This window comes from Nannospalax galili, unplaced genomic scaffold (assembly GCF_000622305.1).
Source record: "Nannospalax galili isolate Female #2095 unplaced genomic scaffold, S.galili_v1.0 scaffold18, whole genome shotgun sequence".
Classification (NCBI taxonomy): domain Eukaryota; kingdom Metazoa; phylum Chordata; class Mammalia; order Rodentia; family Spalacidae; genus Nannospalax; species Nannospalax galili.
The window spans coordinates 8634066-8659444 of record NW_008346548.1 but is presented as its reverse complement, the minus strand read 5'-3'; the positions used below and the strand labels follow the sequence as shown (position 1 = coordinate 8659444).

The 25379-nt window shown below is 36.7% G+C and overlaps 1 protein-coding gene across 3 annotated transcripts in view; it reads left to right on the top strand.

Moving 5' to 3' along the window:
* Positions 1 to 25379, top strand: part of Polq (DNA polymerase theta) — a 124577-nt gene that overhangs the window by 5974 nt on the left and 93224 nt on the right. For 2 of the 3 annotated variants that reach the window (XM_008842915.3, XM_029568226.1), the window contains exons 4-9: positions 1195 to 1351; positions 10089 to 10197; positions 14431 to 14650; positions 16361 to 16508; positions 20310 to 20456; positions 21903 to 22115. In XM_008842915.3, coding sequence (XP_008841137.1) covers positions 1195 to 1351; positions 10089 to 10197; positions 14431 to 14650; positions 16361 to 16508; positions 20310 to 20456; positions 21903 to 22115 — 994 coding nt within the window. The remainder of the gene's footprint in view (positions 1 to 1194; positions 1352 to 10088; positions 10198 to 14430; positions 14651 to 16360; positions 16509 to 20309; positions 20457 to 21902; positions 22116 to 25379) is intronic. The other variant, XM_029568225.1, reaches the window with a different exon arrangement.

The following is a 25379-nucleotide window of genomic DNA, read 5'->3' as shown; positions in this document are numbered from 1 at the left end:
GGGTGGCAGAGGTTTTGATATAGATGTCCTATTCAGGGATAAGTGGCTTTCTGGGTTAATCACCATCTATTGCATGATGAAGCTTTGCTGGTGAGAGTTGAGAGAATCTTTTTAACAGTGATTTCAGAGGCCAGATAGAAAAGCTGGTTTCTTCTACTTGGTTGCCTCGTCTTGTTTTAGACCCAAATTAATAAAATAATGAAAGGATCCTTTTTATCGAGAAGGTATGTTAATTAAAAGTTAAAAAAAAATCGGTTCCATCTGACTTAAACTTCTGAAAAATTTTCTTCAATTATATAAGAAACTAAGTTTGGTAGACTAAGACCACTTTCCTCATGAAGTATAAAATTGTTCTTTAAAACATTATATTAGTATTAAAAATTAGCTAGTTTTCTGCTATTTATTAAGTTAAATATGTTAGGACTTAAATTTTCTCCAATTTAAATTTCTTTTTTATTTAAAAATTTTTAAATTTATTTTATTTCTTATTTATTTTTTAAACTTTTATTTTTAATTTTATTATTTTTATTTTATGTGTATGCATGGATTACCTGCATGTAGGTAAGTGCACCCATGTCATGCAATGCCCATGGAGGTCAGAAGAGGCTGTCGGATCCCCTGGGACTGGAGTTAGAACAGTTGTTAGCTGCCATGTGGGTGCTGGGATTCATTTGAACAAGGTCTTCTGCAAGAACAACCAGTGTTCTTAACCACTGAGCCATCTCTCCAGCCCCTTATTTTTATTTTTTTGTGTATGAGTGTATTGTCTGCCTGTGTGTAAGTGTGCTTGTGTCATGCAATGCCCGTGGATGACAAAAGAGGGCGTTAGATCCCCTGGAACTGGAGTTACAGATGGTTGTTAGTCACCATGTGGGTGCTGGGTTTCAAACTTGAGTCTTCTGCTAGAACAGCTAGTGCTCAGCCATCTCTCCAGCCCCTCCAATTTTAATTTCTATAATATTGTTAGAATTTAAATTTATTGCACTCTTCTTAACAGAAATATCTGTACCAGGCCTTGTTAATTCTGAACATTTTTAGTGTATGATTCTATTTCTATAACTTTAGTATATGATTATATGTCTTGACTAGAAGCAACCATCTTTAGAGATTTATATCTGTGTTCTGGGGTAGAACCCAAGTATAACTGATTATTTTCTAATTTTATTTCGCCTGTCTTTTTTTTATTCAATTTAGAGTCTGTTTCAGGAAGTAGGAATAAAAGTAGGTGGCTATATGGGCAGCACCTCTCCAACAGGGCATTTTTCTTCCTTGGATATTGCTGTCTGCACAATTGAGAGAGCCAATGGGCTGATCAATCACCTCATTGAGGAAAACAAGATGGATCTGTTAGGTAAGAAAATTAGACAGTTAAGCACGTCTGTTTTCCTGTTCTTGTTGGTAGAATGAAGTGAAGCTGTGATTTCTGAATGACCTATGCACAGTTCTTTGACATCTACTTTTGGAGGCAAGAATTGTCTGATGCCAGACAATGAAGAAGAAGGTAATTGAAGATTTAGATAAAAAATTAAGCAATGAAATAGAAAATTAGAAATCAGCAGCTAAAGACATAAGTTTTGTGTGTTTCTGTTACGGACTTCACTGTCTTGCTTCTTCCCAACTCTGCCAGCAATAGAAAGAAGCTGGGGCTGGACCCGCCCTCTACACAGTTAATGAGTTTATACATTCATTATCATTTTTTGTACTGTGATGTCTAGATTTAACTGGATTCACAGGTTACTGTTCAGTAGGGTCATGATAGCCACATACACTATTTGTGCTTGACACTCTGGAAGGATTTTCTATCTTAATAGTTTTTTTCTGCCACTAAGGAAAGGCTAGTATGTAGAGGTAGTAATGGGAATAAAATGACTGCAGTAGCCATAGAAGCAGTAATAGTAGTAGCTCAATGAGCACCCAGTGAACCTAAAAATAACGTGATAAAGCTGTGGTGGAGTAGAGATGGAAGGGAGAATCAAAGATTAATAAGACATGGTAAGACTGCCACCTAAAGCTCAGAGAGAGGAAACACAGTCACTTTATATCTGAGTGATCTTATTACTTGTGACCTCATTGGCATTATCTAGAGGATTGTAGTAGAATCTTGTTATTATAACTATTATACATAGACCAGTGCTTTGTACATTAGATAGAATAAATGTTTTTGGATAAATTAATGAAAAAATACTGAAACAACTCATCGTATATATGAATTGAAGATAACTTGCTGACAAGGAAAAAGAACATCTTGTGTCATTAGGAAATTGTCTGAAAGGTCTTTATGAAGTATTGAGGCTATTAAAATATAAGAAGGCATTGAGGCTTCTGAGGTAAACGCAGATTCGAAGCTTCCTCCATGTGACTCTGAATGAGAAGATTCAGCATAACAAAGGGGAGACTATATTCTCAGGAGAGAAAGAAGTGACAGCATAGCTAAAAAGCACAGAAAAGCAGAAAAGCAATATGGAAAATGGAAAACAGTCTCAAGTTCCAGCCTGGGCTCTTTGTGGGAAGGAGAACTCAGAGCTATAACAATATAAGCAGTTTGTTTCCTTCTCTAGAGCAGTATTGGGAATGGGAATTTCTTTCTTTCAAAAGAAAACTTTCACTAAGAAGACCCTTATATAAAAATGGAAGATGTATCCATCTCAACAAATGTGCAAATTACAGCATATAAACATAGATTTGACTAAATCAGGCATAATGGCTCCTTGGAAAATTAGTAACTCTTCAGTAGCCGAATCTAAAGATACTGAAATGATTGAAATGCCAAAGAATTAAAAAGTCTGGTTTAAAAAACTCTTAATGACTTCAGAGAAGATTCAAATAAACAGACCAGTGGAGTAAAGAAAAGAAGTTAATTTAAGACTTGGATAAAAAATTAAGCAAAGAAATGGAAAATTAGAAATCAACAGTAAAAGAAACTACAGGAACTATACAAACACGAGATTGGAAAATATACTTTTGAATAATCAGTGTGAATCACTGAAAAAGTCAGAGGAGAGGGAGAAAAACTTTCCCCAAAAGAAAATACAACTTATCAGAATTTTGGGTATACAATAAAGACATTCTAAGAGGGAAGTTTGTAGCTATAAGTTGCCTGTATTAAAAAAAAAAAATCAGAGAACAAATTGACCTAATAAGGCACCTTATGGTCTCAGAACAACAAGAAAAAGCTAAGCTTAAAATTAGTAGATAAGAGGCAAGGGTTATTAAACAAAAATCTCAGTATCAGGTGTGGGATACCTCCTTATGAGTTATTGGTCAGGGAGTCCCTGGAAGCCCCCAAGTCAATATAGGCTATTGGCATTCCTCATGGTTGCTCACCCAAACTAGTTAATAAGACCCTGTTGCTGAAGACACCACATACCTAGGTTACAGATAGAAAGAAATCAGCTGAAACTTGATTTTAAGGGAAGACGCTTCCTCCCTACTGGTTCACTTTCATAATGACAGAAGGTGCTATGTAGGCTGCTGGGGGAGAAAAGGCATCAGTGGTGTTACCCAGCATACCACCAACCTCCCAAGCAGGATATGCCCACTGCTGCAATAATGGCATGACTATTATGGGGCAACCAACTGCTCTATGGAATTATAGACCTATTACAAGGCAGGGAATTCATACTAGGTACTGTGAATCTAGTAAACTCATGGCTGGGGAGGTCCTAGGCCCTAGGGGAGAACTTACTCCTGTTGTTCAGCTAAATTTGCATGTTGTCAAACTGCCCTCTAAACATTTACCTTCATACCCATAAACAAATGCTACTCTTAGCCTTCTCAGAGAAGCTTCTCTTTGTAGTGAACATTGGTGGGTGCAGACCCATGGGTATTCAAGTGTTGTTGAGTGTTTAGAACAAGACATTTATACTTCTGCCTTCTAAGGCAGATTTACTACTGAATTCTGCCAGGTCTTTTGAAAAGAAAGAACACCATTGCTTCTCGAATTATTCCATAAAATAGAAAGAGGAGGAATGCCTCCAAATACTGTCCACAAAGCCAATAACACCCCAGCCTCAAAACCAAATACTGATATAAGAGAAGCAGCAACAAAAAAGAAAACCAGACCAATTTCTGTGATGAATAAGTTGCAGAAAATCCTCAACAAAATATTTGCACACTGAATTCAACTACACATTTAAAAGATTATGTACAGGGATGCAAGGATTGTTTGATATCTGGAAATCAATAAGTGTAATACAGCCCATAAGTAGAATCCAAGACAAAAATCATACTAAACAGAGAAAGCCTTTGATAAAATTTAGTGTGCGTTCATGAGAATATCCCTGAAGAAACTAGAAAAAGAAAAATCATCCCTCAACAGAACAAAGGGCATATATGACAAACTAACGCCAATGTTACACTAAATGGTGGAAAAGCAAAAGCATCCCTAAAATCAGGAGCATGATACATGACAAGTGTCCATTTTCTTCACTCTTATTCAGTATTGCGCTCAAATTCATTCTTTCTTTTTTAATTTTTTAATTTTTGTTTTTTGAGACTGGTCTCCCTGTAGCCACAGCTAGCCTGGAATACTATGTAGACCGGGCTGGCCCAGATCTCACAGAGATAAGCCTACCTCTGCCTCCTGTATGCTGGGATTAACAGTGAGTGCCACAACTCCCAGCTGTGCTGGAATTATTCGTTTTAAAAAATATTTTGCTTATTATTTTTATTTTGTATGTACGGGTGCATTGCCTGCATGTATGTGAGTGGACCCATGCATGGCCTACAGCGCTCAGAAGAGGGTGTTGGAGCTCCTGGAACTGGAGTTACAAACAGTTGTTAGCAGCCATGTGAGTGCTGGGATTCGAACCTGGGTCTATTTGCAAGAACATTCAGTGTTCTTAACCATTGAGCCATCTCTCTAGCCCCTGCAAGAGGAATTCTTAATAGAGTAATAAAGCAAGAGAAAGAAATGAAGGGAATGCAAAAGAAATGGAAGAGTCAGATTATCCCTGTTTTCAGGTGGTAATAATTCTATACTTAATGGACTAACGATGCAACCAGACAGTTCTTAGATCTGAAAGTACTTTCAGCAAAGTAGCAGGTCACAAAATTAACATATACAAGTAAGTTTTAAAAATACATACCAACAGCAAACATACTGAGAATGAAATCAGGAAGTCATTCCTATTTGCAGTAGCCTCAAAATCAAAAAAAGCCAGAAACCTAGGAATAAGCCTAATCAAGGAGGTAAAGGACCTCCAGACTGAGTATACTGAAAAGAAGTTGAAGGCATTAGAAGATGAAGAGACCTTCCATGTTCCTGGATTGGCACAATCACTATTGTTAAAATGGCCATATTGCTGAAAGTAATCTACAGACTCACTGCAATTCCAACAAAAATTCCAATGATATTCTTTATAGAATTAGAAAAAAGCAGGGGGCTGGAGAGATGGCCCAGCAGTTAAGAGCACTGACTGCTTTTGCAGAGGACTCGGGTTTGATTCCCAGCACCTACATGGCAGCTACGAACTGTCTTTAACTCCAGTTCCAGGGAAATCTGAAGCTCTCTTCTGACCTCTGCAGCATTTCACGACATGGGTGCACTCACATACATGCAGGCAATATGCTCATACACATAAAATAAAAAAATAATAAATAAAGTATTCAAAAAAGCAAAAAGAAAAAGACAATACTAGCTGGGTGTGGTGGCACATGCCTCTGATCCCAGTACTGGGAGGCAGAGGCAGGTGGATCTCTCGAGTTCAAGGCCAGCCTGGACTACATAGTGAATTCCAGGCCAGCTGGGCTACAGGAGACTCTGTCTCAAAAACACCAAAAAAAAAAAAAAAAAAAAAAGAAAAGAAAAAGAAAAAGTACTAATAATCACCTGGAAGCACAAAAACCCTCAATGATCCTAAACAGTCCTAAGCAAAAGACTGTCAACCACTGTGTGTGATTTCAAATTATACTACAGAGCCACACCAACAAAAATTGTGTGGTACTGGCACAAAAACAGACATGAAGACCAATGGAACAGATATCCAGAAATAAAGTTTAGTTCTTGGTAAAGGTGCCAAAAGTGTATGTTGGAGAAAGGACAGCCTTTTATAGATGATACTGGAAAATTGGATGTCCACGTGTAGAAGAGTGTCTCTGACTTTGTACCAAAATCAGTTTAACCACAGACCTCAATGTGAGACCAGAGACTTGAAATCTTACTAGAAGAGTACACAGGGAAATCACTTTTAGATAAAGCACAACTTTCTGATTAGGATTCTAATACCTCAGGAAAAGTAGAACTGACAAGTGAGAGTTCATCAAATTAAAAACCTGCACAGCAAAGGAAAACACTTCCAGAGTGAAGAAACAGCCTGTAGAATAGGAGAAAAAATATTTTTTAACAGTTATCTAATAGGAGATCAAAATCCAGACTGTACATAGAGTTCAAAAAAATTGAACACCAGAATAATCCAATCAATAAATGGGCAAATGAACCGAACAGTGGATGAGTTGGATGAGTGAATAAAGACAATGCTCTCTGACTGTCTGTCTTCTCTCTCTCTCTCTCTCTCTCTCTCTCTCTCTCTCTCACACACACACACACACACACACACACACACAACACCCCACAAATAATGAAGTATTTGTAGGCAAATGAATGTAGTCATTTTTGCTAGAGTGAGACTCAAGACAAATCTATGCTTTCTGTCATGCGGGATCTAGATTTTTAGAAGAGAACATGAAAGTAGAAAAGGGACTATTTGGTAGGAAGAAGGGGACCTGTGTGTGTGTGTGTGTGTGTGTGTGTGTGTGTGTGTGGCAATAAAGGGAAATGAGGAAGTATACATCATTAGAGTACATTTCATGCATATGTGAAAGTGTCATAGTTAACATAAGTAGAACACATTGTAAAAATGAATATATGACACTAAAAAAGTACTGGTTGATAATCAAGTTTTAGTAATTTTTTTATTTTAAATTTTTTATTTTTGAGAATTTCATACATGAGTTTTATCTTTGCATTATTTCCATCCCTCCCAGTCCCTTACCACCTCCTCTGATGTACCCCCACTCCCTCAGTTTCTTGCCCTTTAGTATTGTTACAAATATATACATACATAATGTTGATAAATGTATGTAAATACACATGCATTTTATATATATGTATATATAGTACACTATGTCCAATTAGTGATGCTCGTATGTACCTGTGTTTGGGGCTGCCCACTTGGGGATAGATACAGGGAACTAGTCCCTGAAGAAAACTGATTCTTCCTCCGCATCCATTGATTGCTTGTAGTTCGTCATCTTCAGGTGGGAGCCTGTGAAATTTTCTGCCTTCAAATTGGCGTGGCAACTGGTTTTGTCATTATGCAGCTCTCATTACACTACTACACTGTGGGGATTTCATTGGTGCAGCTTCCCTATCATGTCTGGAATGCATTAACTAGCAGCAGGTGTCTTGTTCCTTCAGCTTTTACATTCATTCTGTCCCTTCTTCCGCAATGTTCCCTGAACCTTAGGTGTAGAGGTTGTATTGTAGTTGTATCATTTATGGCTGGGCACCTCACAGTCACTTATTTTCTGCATTTGACGAGCGTGGAACTTTGTAATAGCCTCCATCTGTTGCAGAAAGAAGCTTCTTTGATGAGTGGTGGGAGGTACACTTCTCTGTAGATATAAGGATACATATTTAGGCTGTGTAAGAAATTACTGTGGTCTTAGGATATGGCAGAGGTGGGTTCTTCTCTAGGGTCTATAATCTCTCTAGCCATGTGTACTTGGCTATATTTATAGTACCACACATGATTTTCCTCCTATGCAATGATCCCTGAGCCTTGGGAGACAGTGGATTGATATAGGTATCCAATTTAGGGATAATCACTCTGCAGTCTCTTATTTTCTGCACATTGGCCAGTGTGGGTGTCTGTGTTAGTCACCGTCTGCTGCCTAAGGAAGCTTCTCTGGTGAGAGTTGAAAATTAATCGTTAGGTTTACCAGCTCTGAGTCCTACATGCTTCAACAACTGGCCTGGCAAGACAGGACCTCTAGTGCAATAGTGGCATGAATATTATGGGAACAACTAATCACTTTCTAATTGGATTTAAAATCTACTTCATAAAGAAGCCCATACCTGACATTGATATCAGGCCTAGGAGGAACATGTGGCTAGACAGGCCACAGGCCATAGAGGAGAGCCCAACACAACTATTCTGTTAAATAGACACAGTAGTAAAGTGACTCCTAGTGACTTATTTATGCATAGATTAATATATTACTTTCTTGATAGATTAAAAATCTAGCATTTGTATTTGTCAGTTATATGTATATGTAACTTAAGTAGCAAAGACTAATTTTGTAAAATAGCATTTCTTCAGTTCCTACATTCATAAGCATATACTGACAACTCTTCTAGTTTAAATTAAAAAAGAAATATTACAATAGTATTTCTAAATGCAGCTGCTTGAATTTTTAGTTTAAAAAAGTATATTATTTTTATTTATATGAGTGTATTGTCTGCATGTATGTAAGTGCACCCGTGTCATGTAGTGCCACGGAGGTTAGAAAAGGGCTTCGGATTCCCCTGGAACTGGAGGTAAGGACGGTTCGTAGCCGCCATGTGGGTGCTGGGAATTGAACCCGAGTCCTCTGCAAGAGCAGTCAGTGCTCTTAACCACTTAGCCATCTCTGCAGCCCCTGAAGTTTTAGTTTTAACTTTGGATATTGGGTTTTGCTTTGGGAAATGAAGGTACTGTTCTCTTTTGTATTTTCTATTCACTCGTGCCCAGTCTCCTCCCCACACAGTCTCCTTGTTCCATTCATCATCTTCCCATTCTCTAAATGTAATCATAATTTTGTTTAGATCATTATTCAGTGTTACAGTAATACGACTATGTGTGCCATTCTGAACTCAGCTATAGTGTATTATGGGCCTTAAGTTCAATTAAATAGTTGTTATTGCTCCCAAGATAAAAGTGCCACTGCTGCTGGCCATGGTGGTGCATGCCTGTAGTCCCAGCACTTGGGAGGCAGAGGCAGGAGGATCTTGGAGTTCACAGCCAGCCTGGCCTACACAGCGAGTTCCAGGCCAGCTACAAGGAAACACCTTGTTTCAAAAAGACCAAAAAAAAAAAAAAAAAACCCCAAGAAAGCCACTACTGCAATAATTTGCTGGTAATTTTTAATAATTCTTGAGCATTATTCAAAGTGTCTAGATTGGCTTAATTCTCTAGGTATTACAGAAGGGTAATATGGTCATATTTATGTTCTGCAATAGGGTGTTATTAGCTGTAATATATATTTTTTAATTATTATTTTCATTTTTTTATGTGTATGCGTGTATTGCCTGCATGTAGATAAGTGTACCCATGTTGTGCAGTGCCTGTGGAGGACAGAAGAGGCTGTTGAAGCCCCTGGAACTGGAGTTACAGACAGTTGTTAGTTGCCATGTGGGTGCTAGGATTTGAACCTGGGTCTTCTGTAAGAACAGCTAGTGTTCTTAACTGCTGAGCCATCTCTCCAGCTCCCATTAGCTGTCATATTAAAAACAAAACAAAACAAAAACAAAAAAAGACCATTTAAATCACCTTTTTCGTTTTGATGCAGTTCTGGTTTTGTTTTGTTTTTTTTTTTCAAGTAACTTTTTTTCTTTTGTGGGGGAGGGAATTGAGTCAAGGTTTCACTCTAGCCCATCCTTCTGCCCCAGCTTCCTGAGTTCTGTAAATAACTTTCAAACATAAATATGGTTTGTTTCCTCATAGTAAAAATCACTAACACTGAGAAACTAGATAGATGTTTATTATGCATTTCTTTCTATAAAAGTACCAATTCTGATGTGTCTAAGTAATGACAGGCAGTTTTTCCTGGGTTTTGTGGTGTGGTTTGGTGGTATGGTCAGCCCTGAATAAGCTAATCATTGAATTTTTGTTATTAATTATATTGTGGTAGGACTGCTTAAGATCCTGAAAACATCTTGGAAAAGAATTGGCCATTATTCAGAATCTGGACTTTGCTTTATGGTTAGAACTTTACATTACTTGCAGGATATTATTTTGACAACTGTTTACTGTCAGATATAAGATATTGAGTCTTAAAAATCTTAGAGTTGAGAAAATTTGTAAAATGAGAATCTGGAAACTTCCTAGGAATGGTGGTTGTGGATGAATTGCACATGCTGGGAGACTCTCACCGAGGGTATCTTCTGGAACTTTTGCTGACCAAAATTTGCTATATTACTCAGAAATCAGCATCTTGGTGAGTACAAGCAATAACTGAATATCTGAGATTACAAAAGATGTTGAGGAAGAATCTGTAAAAGTGAACAGATACTGTTTATAGGCATGTAGTACCTTTCTTATTCAAACAAGTTCTTGTACAGTAGCTTGTTCTTGTTCTAAAACAAATACTTAAGAATGAAACTGATTTTAGACCACTTTCAAATATTTAAAAATTTCTGACTAATTTTTATTTTCATGTATCACTTTTTTTTGAATTTTTGAGAATTTCATATAATATATTTTGAGTATATTTAGATTCCCTCACCTATCTGCACTTCCCCTTACTAATCCCCTGCTCAATTGCATGTACTCTTTTCATATATATATACATATATATAATTTTACATATATATGCAAATAAATATATGTAAATTATATATATGTAAATATATATTAAGGCCCGTGGAATCAAATTTATGTCCCCCAAATGTCTTGTGTGGATCTGTCCACTGGAGTCTGGTTAACCTACCCAGAGTCTTAAAAGAGACAGACTGTCCCTTAAAAGAGACAGACTCTCCTCTTTCTAGCAGCCATCAATTGCCAATAGTTCCTTAGCTAGGTTTGGAGTTTCTTACCCATTTCCCCATGTCTGTGCTGCGATTTTTGTCTGGTTTGAACTTACGTGGGACTTGCACGTACTGTCACTATTGCTGTGAGTTCATATGAATAATTGACCAGCTGTCTAGATGAAACTTTTTCCTTGTGACCATCTACCACCTCTGACTCTTACAAATCTAGCACCTCTTATGCAATGATCCCTGAGCCTTGAGAGACAGTGGATTGATATAAGTATCCAATTTAGGGATAATCACTCTGCAGTCTCTTATTTTCTGCACATTGGCCAGTGTGGGTGTCTGTGTTAGTCACCGTCTGCTGCCTAAGGAAGCTTCTCTGGTGAGAGTTGAAAATTAATCGTTAGGTTTACCAGCTCTGAGTCCTACATGCTTCAACAACTGGCCTGGCAAGACAGGACCTCTAGTGCAATAGTGGCATGAATATTATGGGAACAACTAATCACTTTCTAATTGGATTTAAAATCTACTTCATAAAGAAGCCCATACCTGACATTGATATCAGGCCTAGGAGGAACATGTGGCTAGACAGGCCACAGGCCATAGAGGAGAGCCCAACACAACTATTCTGTTAAATAGACACAGTAGTAAAGTGACTCCTAGTGACTTATTTTATGCATAGATTAATATATTACTTTCTTGATAGATTAAAAATCTAGCATTTGTATTTGTCAGTTATATGTATATGTAACTTAAGTAGCAAAGACTAATTTTGTAAAATAGCATTTCTTCAGTTCCTACATTCATAAGCATATACTGACAACTCTTCTAGTTTAAATTAAAAAAGAAATATTACAACAGTATTTCTAAATGTAGCTGCTTGAATTTTTAGTTTTAAAAAAAATTTTTATTTTATGTATATGAGTGTATTGTCTGCATGTATGTGAGTGTACCCGTGTCATGCAATGCCATGGAGGTCAGAAGAGGGCTTCGGGTTCCCCTGGAACTGGAGGTAAGGACGGTTAGTAGCTGCCATGTGGGTGCTGGGAATCGAACCCCAGTCCTCTGCAAGAGCAGTCAGTGCTCTTAACCACTGAGCCATCTCTCCAGCCCCTGAAGTTTTAGTTTTAACATTGGATATTGATTTTTTTACTTTGGGAAATGAAGGTACTGTTCTCTTTTGTATTTTCTATTCACTCGTGCCCAGTCTTCTCCCCACACAGTCTCTCCTTGTTCCATTCATCATCTTCCCATTCTCTAAATGTAATCATAATTTTGTTTAGATCATTATTCAGTGTTACAGTAATATGACTATGTGTGCCATTCTGAACTCAGCTATAGTGTATTGTCATTGATTGCTTTTACCTTTAGAAAAATTTGTTTTCTCTGGTGCTAATAAATACGTTTCTTGTTTGTGGGCTTGGCTTTCTGCAGGCATATTGCTAATTTATCCCTACCTTTGTCCCTAGTCATGTAAAGCTTCAACTATTATATTTTAGTACATTTACTATTCTACCCAAGGTATCATTTTGAAGTTTCTCACTTCTGAGTTGTTTCAGTTTGGAGAAGTGGTCAGTCTGTCCATGAGCTACACAGTAGTCATCTTTATCTTCAGCTTTTATTTCCATTTTCCTTTTGCTTGAAACAGAGTCTCTTGATTTATTTGCTCATTTGAATTAGGGATAACTTCAAGGAAGTTCTACTTTAGTTCATTGAACACGCTAGTATGGTTTGCTTTTTGAGAGCTTGCATGTTTAAAAGTGCCTTGTAATTATTTCATATATTGTCCGTGAAAAAAGATTGATATAGTTTTCCTTTAGACTTGGCAGTTATTACTTTACTTTCTCATTTTGAGAGATCCGGCACCATACTGATGCTTCATCCTTTGTTCAGAAAAATTTTGAACTATTTTTTATTTGAGGAAGGTCTTTCTATATAACTCAAGTGGGCCTGGAACTTTATGTACTGCAGACTGACCTTGACCTCATGATCCTCTTGCTTTTGTCTTTCAAGTGCTGGGATTATAGGCACATTATGCCTAGGTCTTAATTTTTATTTTTAAATTCTGTTTGGGAGTTTTCCTGGGAGTTTTTAGAACTGCCTTTATTTTTTGTTTTATTTTGCCCAAGGTTGTGAAATTTATAATCAATATTACTTGGCTTAATTTCATTCATTATGCTGGGCTCTTAATGAGTTTTTTTCCAGTTTAGTTAAGATTTGAACACATGTCACTCAGTATGTGATAGAAAAAGATGACTGTATCCCAAACCACTATGGATATAGAAGATATGACTAATAAAGTGAACAAATTTCAACTAGTGTGTGTATATAAAACAGTTACCAAAAACATCAGTGTAGCTGGTGTGACAGCACATACCTATAATCCTAGAACTGGGGAGTCAGAGGCAGGAGGATCTCAAGTTCAAGGCTAGCCTGGACTGCATAGTAGGATCCTGTCCCAAAACAAAAACAAATCACCCCAAACTCTTAAAATTAGTGTAGGGGTTCTACACATTTGTACATGGAATATATAGATTCCATGTACAAGTGCATATGAAAAATGCCATCTGCTGAACCATAAAGCAAGTCTTAATATATTTTGAAAGACTGAAATTAATTCAAATATGTTCTGCAGAGGCAGTGGAGTTCGGTTGGAAATAAATGTAAGGAATGCATGACTAAAAATGTCTTTGAGGGGCTGGAGAGATGACACAGCGTTTAAGAACACTTGCTCCTCATGCAGAGGACCCGGTTTCCATTCCCAGCAGCCACATGGCGACTGACAACAGTCCATAACTCCAGTTCCATGGGAATCCAATACCCTCTTCTGACCTCCACATGCATTGCACAACACAGATGCACTTACACACCTGTAGGCACTTACACACCTCATACACATAAAATGAAAATCATTAAGTAATTGAAAAAGTCTCTGTGTTTGAAAACTAAATAATACATATTGGACTATTTTTTGTATTAAGAAGTAAGCACTATAGAAATTAGAAAATACTTTTGAACTATAAAACTATCTCAACAGAAGTTGTAAAATGTAACTAAAGTAGTTTTAAAAGGGAAATTGATAATATAAAATATACATATTATAAAAGAAGAAATACTGGTAGTTACTTAGTTATCCATGTTAGGAATTAAAAAAAAAAAAGTAATGCCACAGAAAGTAGGGAAGAGGAAACTCACTGTTCACTGTCCAGAGTATTTAAAAATGCTATGAGTGAGTAAGAAAAACACAATCCAGTATATCGACAAGAAATTATAGTTGTTTGCTTATAGTTGATTATCCAAATGGTGTTTAAGTGTGAAATGGTGCTCAATCTCCTCAGTAATCAAAGAAATATAAATTACTTCTTCAAACAAGTATTACCATGCACACTCTATAATGCTTATCATTAAAACGATCAATGGTAGAACTGTCAAATGGTGACAAGACTGTGGAAAAATAGAGCACACATATTGTGGGAGTTTTACTTTGGTACAGTCTCCCTGGAAAACAGCTTCATATTATTTATTAAACTTGACTATCTGTGACCAATAATCTGTGATCTAATACATTTATTCCTAGGTCTATACTCTACAGAAATGTCTGCATATGTGTGCCAAAGGACATGATCAAGAATATTGTCAGCAGCACTACTTGTTAATTTTTATATATCTTTTAATGTGATTTTCGTTTATTTTCACAGTAAGGCAGATTCATCCAGCCCTCTGTCTAATGCTGTGCAAATTATTGGCATGAGTGCCACTCTTCCTAATTTGGAGCTGGTAGCTTCCTGGTTGAATGCTGAACTCTACCATACTGACTTTCGTCCTGTACCGCTTTTAGAGTCAATAAAAATTGGAAATTACATATATGACTCTTCAATGAAGCTTGTGAGAGAATTTCAACCTATGCTACAAGTGAAGGTAAATCCTTACTTTTACATCTCTACTATCGGTATCTTTGCATTTTCTATGAAGCTGTTAACTTTTTTTTTTTTTTTTTTTTTGGTCTTTTTGAGTCAGAGTCTCTCTGTAGCTGCATTTGGCCTGGAACTCACTATGAAGACCAGGCTGGCCTTGAACTTACAGAGCTCTGCCTCCCTCTGCCTCCTGAGTGCTGGGATTACATGCCCAGCAGCTGTTAACAATTTTTAATTATATAATCCAAGATTGCAAAGTACAGTTCATATCCATTAGAATTAATACTAAGCTAAGTAGTTCTACCTTAAACAATTGATGAGGATAGTGGGAGGACATGTAGTGTGCTTTTAATTTAAACAATCATTTCCTGAGATATCTGTTTGTCTATCTATATAAACATTTAAAAATGAATTTGTTTTTTCTAGTTAACTAGGAAAGAATTTTCGTGTTAGTTTACATTATACAGTAATGTGAAAAATTAACTATTTGTTAAATGGTAGGTCTAACATATAGTATATTGAGTGAAAAGAACATCATTTTAGGAGTCACATAGACCTTCCTCAGACACTGAACACAAAATGGCTGAGGTATTAGTTGAGTCCTAAAACCTCTCTAAACTTTCTGTTTTTATCTATAAGGTGGAATATAAGGTATGTTTTTGGTAAGAATAAAATATGATTTTTTTTTCTGTGTGTAGCATTTGTAAAGTATTCGATAAATGAAAATTACTTTCTTTCCCCCCTACCCACATTAACATTCTTCCAGTATGGAGAAGCTTCTATAGGGCATTCATACAAACTGCGTTCTGCCTGGAAAATGTTCCCTTCATTGAGGTAGTACATCTCTTCCTTCACATCTAAGCTATCTTATTTTCTGAGGGAAATCTTTCTTTTAGGTGTTTTTCAAATCTCTGATATTAAATATGCTTTAAACATATTTGCTTTAAAACACAAATCTCTCTCCGGTGCATTTTGTGGTTGTTTAGTATTTTTTTGTGTCTCTCACCTGCCTGGAAAATGTTCCCTTCATTGAGGTAGTACATCTCTTCCTTCACATCTAAGCTATCTTATTTTCTGAGGGAAATCTTTCTTTTAGGTGTTTTTCAAATCTCTGATATTAAATATGCTTTAAACATATTTGCTTTAAAACACAAATCTCTCTCCGGTGCATTTTGTGGTTGTTTAGTATTTTTTTGTGTCTCTCACTGAAACTTCGAATAAACCCCTTGCCAATTAGGGCTTTGTTTTGCTTACCACTATATCTCCATTGCCCAAGAGTTAGAACTCAGTAAATATTAGTTGAATGCATAAAAAACATTTCCTTCTCACCTGTCATTATCATGTGGTTTTTTTCTTTTTAATTGTAAATGATTTTTATTATTCCTTTCAATAGAAAAGTTTTTTAATGAATCAAAATGTGTAATTTGAGGGAGCTGGAGAGATGTCTTAGAGGTTAAGACTGGCCGCTCTTACAGGGAACCCAGGTTTGAATCTCAGCACCCACATGGTGGCTGACAACTCTTGGTAACTCCAGGTCCAGGGGATCTGATGCCCTCTTCTGATGTTCCACAGGTACTGCACGACATGGGTGCACTTATACACATGCAGGCAATACACTCATATACATAAATTTAAAAAAATCAAAATGTATAATTTGAAACTAGTGTGCAAATGTTTTGACAGTATGACTAATGTAGTTATTTCTCTTTTTTAGGGAGATGAAGACCACATTGTTAGTTTATGCTATGAAACTATTCGTGATAACCATTCAGTATTACTCTTTTGTCCATCCAAACAATGGTGTGAGAAGCTAGCAGATATTATTGCCCGAGAGCTTTATAATTTACAGCATCAATCTGAGGGTGAGTTTCGTGTGGAAGTTGCCATACTTACTGTGTATCTCTGTTTCATCATTGCCACTGCCTGACATTGTCACTGCCTGTCTACTAGAGAGTTGATAAAACTATGCTTCTGTGGTTCAGATCTGCTTCTGTCCTCATTATTAATAATGTGCACATATACTCAGGCTAATTGTCTTCAGATTTTGAGTGATGGGTTATATGTGTACACTAAGATTCTTCATTTTGGATTCATGAGCTTTGAGAGGTTGATTTCTTGGGGCCCTAAATTGCATGCAAAACTACACATGTACATTTTTTTAGGGGAAAGTGACCATATCTTTCTTTAATTTCCAAATGTATGGCTCCAAAAAGAATCATATATGTATACATATATAAACATATATGCATATATGTATATATACATATAGATAGAAATATACATATATACACATGTATTTTAAAATTAGCCTTTTTTTGCAATTTTTTGTCTTACAGGGCTTATACTGAGTTCAATATTGTATAACTGTATTAATTCAACTGTGAACCTAGAAACTTGCACCCACTTGTGAAAGAGATGTACTCTTGCTCTGGAGTATGTTACTGAATATGTTAAAGCTGTAGTGAAATCCTTCTTCTAATCATGTAGTTATTAAAAATTAAAAAAAATGATTAAAAATTAGCTTTTTTGTTATACTTTATACATAATAAAAGGCATACATTTTAAGTGTTTCATTTGATGAATTTTAATGTATAAATGTATACCACTGCCTGTCCACCACTGTAATCAACACATAGAACACGTCCACTTCTTTGAAATGTTCTTTTCTGCCTTTTGCTGGTAATCTCCCTCTGTTGTCAGCTGCAGGCAGCCACTGATATGCTTTCTGTCGCTTTAGATTGCTATGTCTTTTCTGAGAATTTCATATACCTGATGCCATGCAGTATGTATATATGTTTTGTAGACCCATTTGAGTTATTGAATTTATCAGTTTGTCCCTTCTAAATTACAATTACAATTACAATGGTCATTTAATGTATTGCTATAACCAATTGTTTCTCTCTCTCTCTCTCTTTTTTTTTTTTACTGATTATAAGATGACTACTGTGACTTCAATATTTTTCCTACCCTGTGATTATTTGGGGTTTTTGCTTTTCTAACATCTGGACTCTCTCAAAGATGTTTCTTTTGCTTGTTTTTTTTTTTTTTTTCCCCCTGTGTTGAGGACATACTTTCTTGCACATTTCATAGTATTCTGTTCAATCCTGGACCTTTTAGATAATATATCAACTGAATATTGTTTCCTTCTTTTATCATCTCTTCTTTGTATTTTATTGATTCTTTCTTGGAAATTATACAAAATACTTAAGATTGTACCAAAAATATTGAAGTTGAAAATGTCTATAATTAAAGACTTGGGTTTTATGAAATCTAATTTTTATATGTAGTACTCAGCTGCCTTCTCCTCCTTCCTTCTCTTTTCCATCTCTTAGACATGAGTTACTTGTAAATAAATTATATTTTCATGTAAATGAGGAATTATCACAGACATTTTTCTAAATCCCAGGGCCTTTGTCTTTGCTATGAAATTCTAGAACTAGATCAGTTCTAGTCATAGAATATTAGGATATTGCTTCTTTCTGCCAGCGTCATCCTGAGGGTAATAGTAGATACCTCATGCTTCTTTGCAGCAAGTGAGCTTTGCTGAAGTTTTTACTGGCTGCTGTGTGATTCAACATTGTATTATCATTGTAGTATCTCTTCAGATCCGTCTTGCCTGGTGCTTTCTGTACAAAGCTAATTTATATTACATTGTGCCACCATAACGTGTATTCCTTAAGGACCAGAATCATTATTATCATTTTCTTCTGAGTTTTGTTAATTTTGATCTATAGTGGTTCCCAAATGCTGGTGTTTAGATTGGAGCCTAGCCTGTGCTGAAATTTTCTCCAGGAAAAAAAAAAAAAAAAGAAAAAGATAAAAGTAGCACATTTTTCATAAAACTGAAGTTTAAAATCTGAAATTATCCTTACTAATATTTTTATTTGTTAAAATGACTTCTTTGGGGCTAGAGAGCTAGCTCAGGTGGTAAAGTGCTTGCTTTGCATGAGTTCCATCTTCAAAATCACACTTAATAAAAAAAATTTAAAAAATGCCAGGCATGGTGGTATGTGTTTGTAGTCTCAGCACTGGGGAAGTGGAGACAAGTGGATCTCTGAGGCTTGCTGGTCAGGTAGCCTAGCCTATTTGGTGAGTTCCAGGCTAGAGAGAACTCCTGCCTCAAAAAAAAAAAAAAAAAAAACCAAAAACAAAACAAAAGAAAACAAACAACAAAAAACCAGGTTGTCAGCTTCTGAGGAAGAGTACCCAAATTGTCTTCTGACCTGCACATGTTCACCCACACATATGTGTGGACATTTATACACATGAACACAAAAACACAAAAAAGACTTCTTTTGAAGCAAAAATACTGTTGGGCAATAGTTTGGTATGTTTTTAATTGTCTTTAGCAAAATAAAATATAGGTAACCCTCTGTGGATCCTCAGAATTTTTGGTTTACCTAAAAATAAAAAATATATAAAGTACACATTAAAATGTCAATCCCAGCACTCAGGAGGCAGAGGCAGGTGGATCTCTGTGAGTTCAAGGCAAGCCTGGTCTACATAGTGAGTTCCAGGATAGCTGGGGCTACAGGGAGACCCTGTCTCAAAAAGACAAAAGAAAAAAAAAAAGTGTTTTAATGAAATGTCTTATAAGTTCAGAAATCTAAAAATCTGGGAAATTCTCTAAGAAAATATAATTTCTATGTTTAAAGTCTTGCTAGTTGAGAAGTTTCATAGAAAGGCAGAACTAGGAGGTAATATGTAGTTCTTAGGTACTACAAAAGTTTTCATGGAGAACTAAGACCTTAGGCAATGCTGACATGCAGCTTGCTGGGACATGAGCAAGGAACTTGATTTAAGCTTTGAAGTGGTTTGTTAGCTACTTGTCACTGTGACTGAATACCTGACGGGAGCAGCCTAAGAAAGCAAAGATTTCTTTGGCTCATGGTTTCAGAGGGTACAAGTCCATCATGGTAGGGAAGGTGTGGCAGAGTTCATGGATGCAGAAGAGCAGCTGGGGCTCCTCACATCATGGCAGCCAATGGGAAGCAAAGAGCAAGAGCTGGTGTTCCAGGTGGGCATTACCCTGAGAGGTGCACCCCCAAAGTTCCACTGCTATCAGCCAGGCCCCACCTGCTAAAAGCTCCTCAAATTGTGCCACCATCTGGGGAACTAAGCATTAAAACATGAGCCTTTGGGGGACATTTCATACTCAAACCATAACAAGTGATAATCAGAGTCCTTTCTTTAGCAGGCTCTTGTGACCCTACAGTTGAGCATGGTGTCTCCTTAAAGCTGAGCTTCTTAAACTTTGGCATACATTATAAAAATTGCTTATGAAGATTTACAGATTCTTCAGGGTCAAGTCATCCCCCATCCCAGTTAAATCACAGCGTCCAGTGGATGAGCCAGGTGTGGTAGTATATGCCTTTAATCCCAGCACTCAGGAGGCAGAGGCAGGCAGATCTCTGTGAGCTTGAGGCCAGTCTGGTCTATATAGTGAGTTCCAGGCCAACTGGGGCTATAGGGAGACCTTGTCTCAAAAAAAAAAAAAAAGATCACAAATGACAGTAGTATGCAGCAGTTTCTAAATCTAGTCTTTATTTCTGTCATGACTTAGGGGAGGTAACACTCAACAAGGAAAACCGGTATTTTAAGTGTTGAGATATATAATTTTGTGTGTGTGTGTGTGTGTGTGTGTGTGTGTGTGTGTGTGACAGAATTAGTAAAGTCATCTGAATTTCCACCAGTGATTCTGGAGCAAAAGGGCCTTCTGGAAGTGATGGATCAGTTAAAACGTTCACCGTCAGGACTGGACTCTGTGTTAAGAAACACTGTTCCATGGGGAGTAGCATTTCATCACGCAGGTATTGTTCATAATCTATATTGGCAAGCTCTCTCCAAACTCTCATGATTCCTTCATTTTTATATTTATGTGAATTTAGTTCTTGTTAATCACACTTAATACTTGTAGATTTCATCTTAAATAATGAGATTAGTTAAGTCAGAGTTAAACATTCTTAGCTTACTTATCTGTATAGTAAGATGCACTAGGTAATGGGTGCTTTTGAACTGTTGGGAAAGTAAATTCCAAAATTTATACCTTCCTATGCTTTGTTTCCTTAAAATTTATGTTAGAGTGGTACTTTATCCTCAGATTTTATGCTGCTCTTCTTCTTTTTTTTTTTTTTTTTTTGTTTTTTTTGGTCTTTTTGAGACAGGGTCTCCCTGTAGCCCCAGCTGTCCTGGAACTCACTATACAGACCAGGCTGGCTTTGAATTCACAGAGATCCGCCAGCCTCTGCCTCCTGAATGCTGGGATTAAAGGCGTGCACCACCATGCCTGGCTGACTGCTGTTTTCTTTTGTGTCAAGTAATACTCTCTCAAATACATCAAAGTCAAATTTATTTTAGAAATTGTCATTTAATTGGAGAAGACTAGATGTGACAAATCAAATGGCTAGGTTGTCAAAATTGCAGATATTATGGCATTTTTCAAATTAAAGAACTTTGCAGGAAGTGTTTTGTCTGTAATCATATGTGCTAAGAATATGATCATTGGGGCTGGAGAGATAGCTCAGTGGTTAAAAACACTGGTTGTTCTTGCAGAAGACCCGGGTTTGAATCCCAGTACCCACATGGCAGCTAACAACTGTCCATAACTCCAGTCCCAGGGGATCCGACAGCTTCTTCTGACCTCCATGGGCATTGCACGACACGGGTGCACTTACCTACATGCAGGCAATACATGCATATATTAAAGAAAAAAATATGATCATGAAGAATATGTTTTCGAAGATTAGAAATTCAGCACTTTCATTTTTATTTAACTTTTATCATGGTGTATTTAACAATAAATATCATGACATAAATTTAAAAATGTGTTTGTGTGTATACATGTCCACATAGAAGAACAGAGGTTGGTCAACCTGTAGTATGCTGGTTAAATTTAACTTGCCATCTGTTCTTATAAATAAAAATTTATTGGAGCACAGTCCTACTTACTTGTTTTGTGGCTGTTTTCCTATGACAATGCAGGATAAGTAGCTGCAACAGAGACCATCTGCTTCACCTCAAACAATAGAAACCTAAAATACAGGAACAGTTTACTTCTCTGCCTAAAAGATGATATATAGTAGGGATGGAAGATGAGATTCTTAAAAAGGTAGACATGACTATTTTTGTTTGTAGTCTTAAATATAGTGTAAAGAAAGATCTTGAAGGGCTTGTAGCAGACTCTGAGATCCATTTATAAGTGATTGAGTGCATTTTCATTATATGTTACTATGTTTGGTGACCTGCTTTTTATTTAGGTCTTACTTTTGAAGAGAGGGACATCATTGAAGGAGCCTTCCGTCAAGGTCTTATTCGGGTTTTGGCAGCAACGTCTACTCTTTCTTCTGGAGTGAATTTACCTGCCCGCCGAGTGATTATCCGAACTCCAGTTTTCAGTGGCCAACCTCTAGATATTCGTACTTATAAGCAGATGGTTGGCCGTGCTGGCAGGAAAGGAGTAGACACAATGGGTGAGTTTGAATTTAGTTGTAATGGTATTTCTGATGGATGGAGTCAGTCTGCTGGAAGGTTGATTAGTCCCTTGCTGTTTCTCATTATGATATATTTCTTTATTATGCAGTGTACTAATGCTACCCTTTTGGATTCATTTAATGTTGATAGTGAGTATAATTTGTGATTTTCATTTGTTTTCAACCTTTGGTTTTCTACTGATATAGAATTAAGATATTGCTTTTGTATTCTATACAATGAAATGGTTCAATGCTATACAAATAAAAAGACTTGTGATTTTGTTAGCTAGAATATATGATTTTAATTTTCATGTCTACTCTGTTCTTTTTCTTTTCTTGATGTATATAGTGTACATTTATGTGTGTGGGGGTGTACCTGCCCATGTATATGCATGTGGTCACCAGAGGGTATTTTCCTATATAGGGTATTTTCCTCTATCTCCACCACCTTATTTATTTGCTTTTTAAAAAGATTTTGTTTTTTAATTTTTATTTATGTGTGTCTCTATAGGGGATATGTTCACATAGGTATAGTTGCCCACAGAGGCCACAAGAGGGTATCAGATTCCCTGGAGCTGGAGTTACAGGAGTCTGTGAGCCAGACTTGGGTGCTAGGAAACAAATTGGGGTCCTCTGAAAGAGCAATAAATGCTCTTAGCCACTGAGTCATCTCCACCTTATTGTTTGAGACATGGTATCTAACTGAATCTGGAGCTTACCAGTTTTTCACCTAGACTAGCTGTCCAGCAAGCCTCCAAGATCTGTCTCTGTGCCATTAGCACTGGGGTTACAGATGCAAGCCACCATACCTAGCTTTTAAATGGGTGCTGGGGATATGAACTCAGGTCCTCATGCTTGCACAGCAAGCACTTTACCCACTGAGCCATCTCCCTAGACCCTCATGTCTACTTTTTAGTGGTTATTAACTTCCATGGATATTATTTTTTCTTAGGTGACTAGTCTCAAGTTAAACAGGGATGCGAAGAGCTAAGAAATGCTCTTTTATTTTTTCTCTCCAAATTGATGCTGGTGGGGGCTAGGAGATGGCTCAGTGGTTAAAAGCACTGCCTGATCTTGCAGAGGACCTGGGTTTGGTTCCCAGTACCCACATGACAGCTAACCACCTTCCATAACTCCAGTTCTAGGGAACCTGACTTCCTCTTTTGTCCTCTGTGGGCCTTGCACGACATGGGTGCCCACATATACATGCAGGCAAAACATCCATGCATATAAAATAAAAATAAATAAAAAATAATTCAAGTTGATGCTGGCTCTGAAAATCACTTTTCTATTTCTAACCTTGTACCAACAAGTAATGATAATAGCACCAGTGAAAATTATTACCAGCAAAAATTTTGACTAAAGCAATGAAGTCTTTTTTTGAATTAAATGTCTACAAAAAAGTAAACATTGTTTCAAATCTGCTTAATCATTCAGTGTATGACTAATTGCAAAATGGTAGCCAGGACGTCCTATTGACATTTTATAATTTGACTTTATTCCTTTGTTCCAACCCTTGTTTGGTAGTTTTCTGTAGTGGTATGCTGTGAATTTTTCCCATTGTGAGGCTTACATAAAACATAACAGGCTATTTGAAGCTGATAATAACTTTGATTGCTTATTATTCTATACTTTTATTCTCCTACCCCTACATTTTTAATGTCAGAATTTGTTTAATTTTGTAATTTGTATCCCTAGAAAATATTTCAGTTATATTTAATGGATTTGCCTATGAACTGTCATATTACAAATAAGATTGTTTCGTCACTATTATTTTAGTCCAAAATACTTTGAATATGATTCTTTAATGAGTTTTGAACTTTCCTATATTTTGTTAGTGGTCTTTTGTTACAACTTAAAGAATGCTGTTAAGTAATTCTTATGAGGCAGTCTAATAATGGTGAGCTTCTTTGGCTTTTGTGTATCTAGGAAAGGTCATTATTTCTTATTTCTGAAGGACAGCTTAGGTGGCGAAGTCATTCTTGGTTAGTGGTTTTTTTGTTTTTTCCTTTTACACTGAGTATCACATCTTGCTCTTTTCTAGTCTGCAGCATTTCTGTTGAAAAATTTGCTCATAGTTTCATGGGATTCCCTTCCATGTAATGTTTCTTATCTCATGCTGGTTTTAGATGTTTTGTCTTTGGCTTTCAGTATTATGTGTCTTGGTGGGCTCATTGGGTTGTATTGGAACTGATACTTCTGTGCTTCCCAGTCCTGACACTGGCTTCTCCTCAGCTTTGGTATGTTTTCAGTCATTATTTCTTTAAGTATGCTTTCTAGTCTGTATCTCTCTTCTTTATCTTCTACTGTGCAATAATGAAGTCTTTGGAATATAAGCATTCTTAGGTTTTTTAATATCATTTTTCTTTCTGTTCCTCTGGCTAGATAATTTCAGCCTTGAGTTGCTGTTGAAACTTTCTGTTGCATTTTGCAGTTCAATCACTGTGTTTTTCATCTTTAGAAATTCTGTTTCTTTTTATTGTTTCTATTTCATTGTTAAATGTCTCATTTTATTCATGTATTGTTTTCCACATTTGATTTAAATTTAATGTTTATTCTTAGAGTTCATAAAACATCTTGAAGATAATTATGGTTGATCTTTATCAACACTTTCTTTGCTCTCCATTTCTTTAGGGCTCATCATTGGAACTGTGTTGGTGTGCCAAGGTCTCCTGATTTCCTAATTCTTTGCAACCATGTGTCATTGTGTCACTGTCTATGCATGTATAGAGACAACCACTTCCAATTTTATAGCTATTTTTTGGCAGGGATAGACCCTTACTACTAGTCCAGCCAGGGAATCTGCGTGGCCTAGCTAGTAATGACTCTGGGCAGACTGGGCCTAGTTTTGTTTTACCTAGCTACTTAGATGGCTGCCTTTGATCTGATTTTGAGTGGGGCTACTGCCTGTGCTTTTTTGTCAGACCAGACCTGGTTGAATTTTGCAATTGGCCAGAGTTCCTGGGTACTGTAATCACCTTTTTTTAAAAAATAATTTATTGAGAAGTTCATACATGCATATAAGGTGTTTAGGTGTTTTGATCAAATCCATGCACACTCCTGTTAAGGTTCAGATAGCCCTGCCCCATCACCAACAGGGTCTCAAGGACTTCCCATGCTCCTGAGAAAAGGGAATTGAGCTGATAAGCGCCCTTTGAAGTCAAGAGAAGCAGACTTTTCTCCACTGTTTGGCCAACACAGCAGGATTTCCCTTTGATCTCTAAAGAGGACAGGTTTTAACAGTCCTGCTCTCCCACTCCCCCC